General features: G+C 50.8%; 1 protein-coding gene across 2 annotated transcripts in view; it reads left to right on the forward strand.

The window, feature by feature from the left end:
* Itga3 (integrin subunit alpha 3) overlaps window positions 1–10,057 on the forward strand; it is a 30,525-nt gene extending 20,468 nt beyond the window's left edge. The window contains exons 19-26 of one of the 2 annotated variants that reach the window (XM_075991023.1): window positions 219–321; window positions 483–665; window positions 828–950; window positions 1,601–1,714; window positions 2,705–2,803; window positions 7,486–7,611; window positions 7,971–8,113; window positions 8,779–10,051. In XM_075991023.1, coding sequence (XP_075847138.1) covers window positions 219–321; window positions 483–665; window positions 828–950; window positions 1,601–1,714; window positions 2,705–2,803; window positions 7,486–7,611; window positions 7,971–8,081 — 859 coding nt within the window. In that variant the 3' untranslated portion in view covers window positions 8,082–8,113; window positions 8,779–10,051. Of the gene's footprint in view, window positions 1–218; window positions 322–482; window positions 666–827; window positions 951–1,600; window positions 1,715–2,704; window positions 2,804–7,485; window positions 7,612–7,970; window positions 8,114–8,778 lie in introns of both variants that reach the window. The other variant, XM_075991022.1, reaches the window with a different exon arrangement.
* Window positions 10,058–10,884: the final 827 nt, after the last annotated feature.

The following is a 10,884-nucleotide window of genomic DNA, read 5'->3' on the forward strand; positions in this document are numbered from 1 at the left end:
TAGAACTGAGGCTTATACCTAAGGGGACCCATAGTCAACCAGCTTCAGCACTGCAGTCCCCTCTGGCAGGGCTGTGGCCTCCTGAGTTCATTATAGATGGCTGTGAGCCACCATGTGGTTGCTGGGAATTGAACTCAGGACCTCTGGAAGAGCAGTCAGTGCTCTTAACCACTGAGCCATCTCTCCAGCCCCTGATGCAGGTCATTTTCTTATCCTAGGATGACACATCGGCTACAGAGCTTCTTCGGTGGCACAGTAATGGGTGAGGCTGGCATGAAAACTGTGGAGGATGTGGGCAGTCCCCTGAAATACGAATTCCAGGTAAGGGCACCTCTGAGGTCCTGGCTGGAGGCGCTTATGAAAGGCAAGGGGGACATTGTTCTGCGTACAGGGTTCAAAACTGGGCAGGTTGAGGGCTGTTGAGTTGTAGAGAGTTTTCCAAAAATTGGTAATCATGACACACAGGTCATGTGTGCCCACAGGTGAGCCCAGTGGGAGACGGGCTGGCGGCTTTGGGCACACTGGTCCTAGGTCTGGAATGGCCCTATGAAGTCGCCAATGGCAAGTGGCTGCTGTACCCCACGGAGATCATCATCCATAGCAATGGGTCCTGGCCCTGCCAGCCACCTGGAAGCCTCGTCAACCCTCTCAACCTTACTCTCTCTGTGAGTTCATCGGTGGGGATGCTCCATGGACACCTTATCTGCATGCCAGAGGGCAGGAAAGCCAGTGTCTTCCCCCCGGCCACTTCAGTCCCCTCCCCTGTCTCCCATCAGCTAGTCTCTCTCTCTCTCTCTGCCTCCCCAACAAATCTCTGCCCTCTTCAGGACCCCGGAGACAAGCCACATTCTCCACAGCGCAGGCGGAGACAGCTGGATCCCGGGGGAGAACAGGGCCCCCCACCTGTCACACTGGCTGCTGCCAAAAAAGCCAAATCTGAGACTCTGTTGGTGAGTGACCAGGGCAGAGGTGGGCAGGACAACACAGTCTGTCACAAGGCAAGTGGGCATCAGGGGCCCACGAAGCAAGGCAACCAGAGACCACTCACACAGAGATACAGGTCTAAAGGGGTGCTGTGGACCTGGGCCTCAGGAGTCTCCTGCCAGGCCTCAGGGAGGATCCATCACAGTGGACTCAAAGGGGAGCTGCGGACTGGATTCCAAGGCCTCACACCCTGTTGGGGGCTGTTTTGCTTGGGCATTTGGGGTAGAGTGTAGAGCAGAGTGCCCTACGCAGGAAGAGGTTGAGAAGCAAACATGGGGACCCAGGGGAGGCATAACTGGCTAGAGAGCTTGAAGGGGTATCCCAAGCCAACTGACAACACGCAAAGTACCTGGCTTGGGGGAGATTTCTGAGGCTGGGACTTGGCAGCCTGAGCAGGGTCTATGCTCCTATTCGTGTTCCCTGAGATGAGTTTAGCACAAGAATGCACCTTGAATGTATGTTTGAGAAGTAGAGGAACACACTTGAGCAAAGCAATGTACAAAGCCCTTTGTCACTCGGGGTAGGATGAGGTCTAGAAGGGTAGAGGTTAGCAGAGGCAGCATCAGGTCTGGAGAGCCAGGCAGTCTTATGTCTGTCTGTCTCCTGTCCACGTCAGACTTGTGCCAGTGGCCGTGCCCGCTGTGTGTGGCTGGAGTGCCCCCTTCCTGATGCCTCCAACGTCACCAACGTGACTGTGAAGGCACGGGTGTGGAACAGCACCTTCATCGAGGTTAGTGCTCCACTGTCCTCCTCCTGGATGAGGAGAATGGCAGGGAGGGTCGGTGACAGCCAGTGGTCTGTGTGTATGTGGTGTGTGCTGTGTCTGTGTGCTGTGTGTGGTGTGGTGTGTGTATGGTGTGTCTGTGTGTGTGGTGTGGTGTGTGTGTATGGTGTATGTGTGTGTGGTGTGTGTATGTGGTGTGTGCTGTGTCTGTGTGCTGTGTGTGGTGTGGTGTGTGTGTGGTGTGTGTATGTGTGTGGTGTAAAACAGTGTCATGTTCTGCACAGTTGTGTGTCTGTTGGTGTAGGCCATATCCGTGTAATGGTTGCGTGTCTGTGTGTGCATGTATAAAGCTTCTAAAATGACCTCTCGTGTGTCCATTACATTCTACCGCGGTGCCTTTGCCTCTGGGCCCCCCTGCTGGGATGCCTGCTTTCTTTCTGTCTCTCTGTGTGTGTGAATTCCCTGTTCAGCCATCAAGGTCTCCATCGACCTTCACTTCTCACCCCTGAGATCCTGTGTAGCTTCAGCAGCTGGAGTCCACTCTGCTTCCACACTGCACAGAACTTCCTCAGAAGTCGCAAGGGTCATCTGTCCTGCCTGGATAGGTTATGGTGACTCTCATGCCAGCCTTCCCTTGCTACCTAGTGTCACCTTTTTTTAGGACTAGACTCAATCGTTCTGGTCTGTGTAATTGGTTTCTGTGATAAATACTCAGTTTCCAACATGGGATCACAGACGTCACCTAGGCAAATGACGGGGGTGTGGCTATGTGCCAGAAACAGGTGCTGGGTAGATTTAGTCCCTGAGCCTGACCTAGACTGTGACCTTCCCCGTCTCTGCTGTCCCAGCATCAGCACAGGACCCAGTGCACAGAGGAGTGAGTGACATGCAGTGTGTGTGTGTGTGAAGAGGCTGGATGCAGGGCCTTGCAGGGTACTGAAGCAGGGAGGCTGAGAGGCTTCAGCTGCTAGCCCTGACCCCTCTATCTTCCTTTAGGACTACAGAGACTTTGACAGAGTCAGGGTAGATGGCTGGGCCACTTTGTTCCTACGAACCAGCATCCCTACCATCAACATGGAGAACAAGACCACATGGGTGAGTGGGTGTGTTAACAAGAGCAGCGGTCTCAGGCCAGGCCACACAGCACAGGGCATCTCTAAGAGAACGCCGATGCTGGGCCTGATGTATGAGCCTGCCATCCTGGTTTCTGGGAGACAAAACAGAAGGGTCATGAAGGGTCTTCCCAGGCTATAGAGTGAATTTAACTTACTGATACTCTGTCTCAAGACTAAAAGTGAGGGGATGGGGAGGTGGCTCTACAAGCATGAAAATCTGGATTTGGATCCTCAGCTCACGAGCACCTAGTTAAAAGCTTTTAACTACATGCCTGAAACTTCAGGCTGTAGGCCAGGGAAGGCAGAGGAAAGCTGGGGACTTGCTGCCAGCCAGTGTAGACCAAACAGCTACCAGTTCAGTGAGAGACCCCGCCTCAAGGCAAAAAAGATAGAGAATGACAGAGGAAGACATCCAACGTTGATCTCTAGCCTCCAGAAGGGCACGCGTGTATGTGTACACACACCACACACACACACACAATTTTAAAAGAGAGAGGAGGCTGGGCATAGTGATGCACACCTTTAATCCCAGCACTCAGGAGGCAGAGGCAGGTGGATCTCTGTGAGTTCAAGGCCAGCCTAGTCTACAGCATAAATTCCAGGACAGGCTCCAAAGCTACACAGAGAAACCCTGTTTCGAAAAACAAACAAACAAACAAATAAATAAATTTAAAAGGGCTGATCATGGAGGAGTAGTCTAGAGGCTGCTACAGAGGACTAACTCAAGTTTGAGGCTCGCCTGGGCAACTCTGGGAGTTCAAGAACAGCTTGGGCTACAAAGCAAGACTCTGTCTCACAAAAACTCAAACCAATCAAACAAATCCTGAACAAGAACAGCATTTGTATATATGGCTAGAGAGCCCATTGGGATAACATTTAACAATAAACATACAACAACAACAAAAGTAAATTATGGGCAGGGAGAAAAAGCCAATAGTCTCTCTTTGTCAGATCTTTTCAAGTTATTCCAGTCCAAGTCAGATTCAGGAAATTCCAAAGGGGGGAAATGTTCTAAGTGACAGCTGGAAGAATTATGACAGATTGCTAAGAATTTGTTGTGGAAAGGATGTTAGTGGAAACACACAGGAGATACATAGCGCGGGGTGAAGGGGAGCTTGCCGAAACACTCCGACTCCACGCAATGAAGAAGAGTGGAGAAAGGGACAAGGGACAGGAAATGCAGTCCGTGTTAAAGACTGCCTCCTCCTTCCTGAGACTGGGTCGGAAGACGTAGCCCTGTTTGGCCTAGAATTTACTTTGTAGACCAGGCTGGCCTTGAACTCACAGAGATCCTCCTGCCCCTGCCTCTGCCTCTGGGATTAAAGGCATGTGTCACGATGCCTGGCCTTTTTAAAAAAAGGAAATGATTTATTATACCAATGTGTGGGTGAGAGAGGCAGGCATGCTATGGTGGCCATGTGGAGGTCATCCGTCTGCAAGGAAAACACTCTGACGCTCTCGCCAGCTCTGAGATGCATTCTCAGTGAGGGCAGAAGAAAGGTCGTGGTGGCACAGGTCTATAATCCCAGGATTCAGGATGATGCAGGAGGACCAAGAGTTCAAGATATTAGAAGAGTTAGAACATATTTGAGCAAGAAAGACAAGTTACCTCACACCACCAACAAAATGCCTTGAGGTTAAATGAAGTATTTAAAATTTGGAATTAAGTGTGTTCCAGAAGAGAAAACAGAATAATTTAATAGTAACCCTTAACCATGGGGAGAGTGAACTATGTATTTGGTTTTTAATTAAAAATTTATTTTCTTGTGTATGAGTATTTTGCTTGCATGCATGTGTATCACGGGTATGCAGTGCGTTCGAAGACCAGAAGAGGGTGTGGTTCCTGGAACAAGAGTTAGCAGACAGTTGTGGGTCACCCTGTGGGTGCTGAGACTTACGTCTGTAAGAGCAGGGGCTGAGCCGTCTCTCCAGCCCCCCTTTTTTTCTCTGAGATAGGGTTTCTCTGTATAGCCCTGACTTTCCTGAAACTCACTCTGTAGACGAGGCTGGCCTTATACTTAGAGATCGCCTGCCTCTGCCTCTCAAGTGCTGGGATTAAAGGTGTGTGCCACTGGTCCTTGGCTCCAAATTTTTTTATTTTAAATTGTATTTTTTATGAAGAGGGAGCATGTGTGTGCCACAGTGTGCACGCAGAAGCTATAGGACTCTTGTAGGGTCGATTCTCTTCTCCCACCTCATGTGGCTGAGCACGCAGACTCGGGCTGTCAGGATTGGCATCAAGCGTCCTTACCTGCATCTCACTGCACCATTATTTGTTTTGGGGACAAAATATGTCACGATGTAGCCCAGGCTAGTCATAAACTTTTGGAGCAGTCCTCCTGTCTCAGCCTTCCAAGTGCTGGCACTAAAGGCGTGAGCCACCAGGAGTGGTTTTAACTTTATTAAAGCCAAAAGTCACAAAGGATGAATCTGAAAAATTAGTCTTTATGAAATGGTAAATCTAGGTACAACGAAAGGCGAGCTGAAAAGACAAGTTCCAAAGGAACGTGACGGAGTGTGGGCCTAGTTTAACACGTCAGTATAAAAGTATATGTGAGGTGAAATACAAATACTTAACTTACACTTAGAGAACTAAGGAGCTGGAGGGAGGGCTCTGCAGTTAAGAGTGCGCACCATGCTTGCAGGAAACCTGCGTTCAGTTCCCAGCACACACGTCAGGCTGCTCACAACCAGCTTTAACTCTACTCCGAGCTCCATGGGAGCCTGCATTCACACGCACAGACCCACACACAATAATCCCAGCACTCTTGGAGGCGGAGGCAGAAGGATCTCTGTGAGTTCAAGGCCAGCCTGGTCTACGTGGCAAGTTCCAGGGCAGCCAAGGCTACAAAAGTGTCTCAGAAAACAAGCAATCAAAAAACCCTTTTAAAGAAAAACAAAAATAGCAAACGGGTTGTTTGTCTATCTGATTGGAAAATACTAAAAAGAGAAATGTCGTCTGGCGATGGTTGGTGGTGGGAAACGCTACTGACTTGAGGATAAATTGGCGGCTCCTTTGTGGAGATGCATTTGTCAATATTCATTAAAATTTAAAGCACCCATTCCCTTGAATCTAACACATGCTCATATATTTCAAGGAGCTCACCGGACGAGCATGCAAAGATGAATATATGGGGGTATTTTAGAGCACTGTTAATAGGAGCTGGGAGTGGGAAACCATCTAAATGTCTGTCAGTAGGAGATTGGCTCGATAAAATGTGGTCCACTTCTACAATGACTGTGCGGTCCTCAGAAGAGACCAAGTTGGCCTTTATCAATTGCGAGGGAGAGATGATGATAGTAATAAAAAAAATGGGGAAGACGAAGCTTGCAGAGGTGTGCATATAGTATGACCCCATCAAGGTGGGGCAAATGTATCAAGTATATAGAGATAGCTGGGGAGGGCCCATGGGTATAATCTCAGCACTTGGGAGGTTGAGTCAGGATTAAGAGTTTGAGGCCAGGCTGGGCTAATATAACAAGAACCTCTCTCTCAAAAAAAAAAAAAAATTCAGCGCAGAGACTTACTATGCATTTTTGTTATTTGTTCGTTCATTCATTCATTCATTCATTCATTCATTCATTCACAAGACAGGGTCACTCTATGTAGCTCTGACTGTTCTGGAACTCACTATGTAAACCAGGCTGGTCTCAAACTCACAGAGATCCCCCTGCTTCTACTTCAGAGTGCTGGGATCAAAGGCATGTGCCACCCTGCCCAGCTTGTTTGTTTGTTCTTTGGAGGTAGGGCCACCTGTAGCCCAGGCTGGTCTTGAACTCCCAATCTCTTACCTCCTGGGGTCACCAGCAGGCATGAACCACTATTCACTGTGGTGGTGGGTTTATCCAGAGCAGAAAATTACTGGAAATCTTTAATTTTCTGTTATGCTTTTTTAAAAATCAAACTAATTTTAAAAGAAGTGAAAATCAAGCATAGTCGTCTAGAGAAGTTCTACTGCAAAATCTGAAACTTTCTGAGCTACAAATAAAACAAAATACCAAATCTGAAGCACTTCTGGTCGCAAAGCATCTCTGGTGTGGGCTATTTAACCCGAATATACGCATGCATGCGTGAACACACCTATGCTGTTTGCTGTGCATTGTTTGTGGTTTTGTTTTGTTTTTTTTACTCTGAGCAATCTATTCATACTACCCATGTTTAATCCTGTCTAACAGCCTATGAGTAGGGAATTATAATCCCCAGTTTACAGATGAATAACAGAGATGTTGCATAACTTGTTCAGGGCTACATAGCCGGTAGATAGCAAAGTTGGACTTGAACCCAAGTAGCCTGGTTCCCGAATGCATGCTTTGGGCCATGCTGCTACACTGTAAAGTAGCCGTTAAAGACCTCTTTACCAGAGCACGCAAAAGCTCCAGAGAAATGGAATTGCTACCTCAAGGTCACACAGTTTACCAGGACCAGAGCTGATATGCAAGTCCAGATGTGTGGGTCACAAACTCAGATGCCAGGCTACCTACCAGATCTGAGGCAGTCTCCGTGGCTAAACTTGTGCCTAAGAAACTGGACACAAGGACCTGCCAGGGCTTTTTCTAGTCCTTGATCGCCCCCTACTGGCTGTAGATCAAATAACAGTCATGGGTCTTGAACCCTGGTCTCCGCAGGCTGGCCCCATTGAGTCTCATCTCTCTCCTCTGCAGTTCTCAGTGGACATTGACTCAGAGCTGGTGGAGGAGCTGCCTGCTGAGATTGAGCTGTGGTTGGTCCTTGTGGCTGTCAGTGCCGGGCTGCTGCTTCTAGGGCTCATCATCATCCTTCTGTGGAAGGTAGAGACTCCCAGCCTCGCGGGGCTTTGCACTTCACCCCCCCCCCCCCCCCCCCCCCCCCCGCCAGCCAGCGCCAGCATGGCTCACCCCCTCCCTCCATCCCACGGCTCTGCATCCCATTCCTCACCTCCATGTCAGCTGCCCTTTCCCAGACCCTCCCCGCCCCTCCCCACAGCTCCCAGTGCCACCCACGCCTCCTCCTCGGGAACTGCAGGCTGCTCTGGCGTCTGGCCACCCACCAGGCTGGGCCCAGGACTTAGCCTTCCAGGTCCCCATCTCTAAGCCCCAGCTCCCCTTCTGAGTACTGATGGCCAGGTCTGCCAGCATCCCTGATGGCCATCCCCACCTCCTCCCTCCAGTGCGGCTTCTTCAAGCGAGCCCGCACTCGTGCCCTGTATGAAGCTAAGAGGCAGAAAGCTGAGATGAAGAGCCAGCCGTCAGAGACAGAAAGGCTGACCGACGACTACTGAGGGGGGCGCCCTTCTTGCCCCAGCCCACCTGGGTAACATGGCCTATGGGCCTCCTCTCCGCAACCCCAGCTGGCTGGGACCTCTGATTCTGTCTTGTCTGCTCCTCTTGCCTTAGGGCCTGCTTGGATCTCACTTGTCTACCACCTCAAAGCACAGGCCACCCTGATTACCCCCTGGACCCCCACCTACACCTGGCTCGCAGGAGCTTAAAATCCCAAGAGCATGCTGGAAAATCCTTCCAGTGAGCATGCTGCTTTCTGAAGGACTGAAAAAGAGAAACAGTCAGGGCTAGACCCCGCCTCCGTCTGATCCCCAGGCATGCCCACAATGACTCTAAGCCCTGTCCCCCTCTCACTTGGAAGGAGAGAACAGAGAAAGACCAGCTCTTTTTGTCCCACACCTCTCCCTAGGATAACTGTCTCACCTACCCCTAGCACTGGCCATTGGGATCACTCTGTCTTCCTGGCCCACAATCTCTGCATCTGCTTGGTCTCCACCTGCCTCTGTTCTCCTCTGTGCCTTCCTCAGCTCCTCCTTCCTCTGGGCCTGAGGTGGGGATGTTCATCCTCCCATCTCATACTGAGGTTGGGATGTTTGGGTGTGTGTGCGTGTGCGTGTGTGTGTGTGTGTTGGGGGGGCATCGTCTCCCACTTGAATGCTGGATACTGACACAATTTCTCTTCTGCCTGAACTCCAGTGTGACTTCTTTAAGCCGACCCGATACTACCGGATCATGCCCAAGTACCATGCAGTGCGTATTCGGGAGGAGGAGCGCTACCCGCCTCCAGGGAGCACCCTACCCACCAAGAAGCACTGGGTCACCAGCTGGCAGATTCGGGACCGATACTACTGATATCCTCCCTGCCACCATTCCCAATTCTTCCTTTCTTCCTATTTATCATAAATTATGACTCTGACAGTCCAAAAGGGGCCACACAATTGGCTGGCACCAGTAGGCTCAGGCATCTATCCCTCTTCAGTGCAGGAATGTTTTCTGGGGCCCTAGACTCTCCTTCAAGACCTTGTGATGCTGAGCACAGCACAGCCCTGGACACTGGACATACAGGGCCTACTGCTAAGGGCCTGTTCAGATATACCATGGAAGATGCCACGACCAAGCCTCTGTCTGTGCCAAAACCAAGCCAAAGCACCTCTACTGGGAGCCAGGAGGAAAAGGTCCCTGGTGTGGTGACATCTCTCTTCCACACCATATACCCCTTGAGCCATTGTCCCTGGACTGACTTTTCTGTCCAGAATAAAACTACTGACGACAAGGACACAGTCGGGCCCAGCTGCAGTTCCTGGCACCCACTGAAGAGTAGGGGATGTTTCTGTGACTTGTGTGCTCAGACCAAGAGCAATGAACTTAAAAAAGCAGGTCCCCAGAATGGGCTTTATGAATGGATCTCCAAAACCTTGGCTACAGATGGAGTTGGCAAGAAACGCAGCCCAGAGGAACAAAGCAAAACCATGGACAACCTGGACACACTGTGCTGGGGCTGACCTGGAGCAGGGTAGCATCCTTCAGAGAGCAGGGGATCAATCCTGGCCCAGCAGATACTGGCAGGATGCAGGGGACATACTTCTGACCCATCCTGGCCACCTCAGCCTGAGCAAGGCCTGGAGACCCCACAAGACCATGTGGGGTGTGATACTTGAATGTAGGGCAGGGGAGAGGCCAACCCCTGCCTCAGCTGGCCGGACTTCACTCCGCCCCCTTGACCACAGAGATGGCATTCTGAGCTAGCTGTCCATGGCTTTCTGAGAAACCTCCCCCTCCCCCTCCCCTAGGAGCTGCATCCCCATTCTAGTAGTGGAGGCTGATTCCCAGGTCTGCTCCCTGAGCCCCGCCCACAGGCAGGCCCACTCCCCAGCTCTGCCCCTCCAAGGTACTATAGCAGCTTCCCCTACCCTGTACCTTCTTTGTATATGGGCTTCTCACTAAAATAAATAAACAATTCCAAGTTTGTACAGCTGCTTCTGCACCTCCCCCAAGCGGTCCTGACTTGTCTCGGTTCAGGCTAGAGGGGTGATAACCTCCCCTAGTCGATCCCTGGACGATGGATCTAGCACCCTACTGCAAACTGTGCATGGAGAATTTTAATTCAAGCCCAGAGTTGGGGATATCAGGTTTGCACACAAACTGGCTTTGGAGAGAGAGAGAGAGAGAGAGAGAGAGAGAGAGAGAGAGAGAGAGAGAGAGAGGAAGAAGAAGGAGGAGGAGGAGGAGAGGAGAGAGAGAAAGAGAGGAGAGAGAGAGGAGGAGGAGGAGGAGAGGAGAGGAGAGAGAGAGAAAGGAGAGAGAGAGAAAGAGAGGAGAGAGAGAGGAGAGAGAGAGGAGGAGAGGAGAGGAGAGAGAGAGAAAGGAGAGAGAGAGGAGGAGAGGAGAGGAGAGGAGAGAGAGAGAAAGAGAGGAGAGAGAGAGGAGGAGGAGAGGAGAGGAGAGAGAGAGAAAGGAGAGAGAGAGAAAGAGAGGAGAGAGAGAGAGAAAGTTAACTCATACTCTGTGCCTGGCCCTTGATAAAGCACTCACCCTTGTCATCCACTGCTTCCTCATTGTTGGGCTGGCAGATGTCTAAGGATCCCTGTACACAAGCCTGGGGCCACTCTGCCTCCCTCACTTTCCTTTTCGCTCTGTCTTCTCTACTACATGCCAGGCACTGTGCCCAGGGCTAGAGATAAAGCAATGACTAGGTCAGATACAACCTGTGCCCTCCCGAAACCAAAGTCCAGTGGGAAAGACACATGAATCAGCAGTTAACCCTCAGTGTGGACCGCTCTCATGTCTTAAGATCGGGAGACC

This window comes from Microtus pennsylvanicus, chromosome 11, assembly GCF_037038515.1.
Source record: "Microtus pennsylvanicus isolate mMicPen1 chromosome 11, mMicPen1.hap1, whole genome shotgun sequence".
Taxonomy (NCBI): Eukaryota; Metazoa; Chordata; class Mammalia; order Rodentia; family Cricetidae; genus Microtus; species Microtus pennsylvanicus.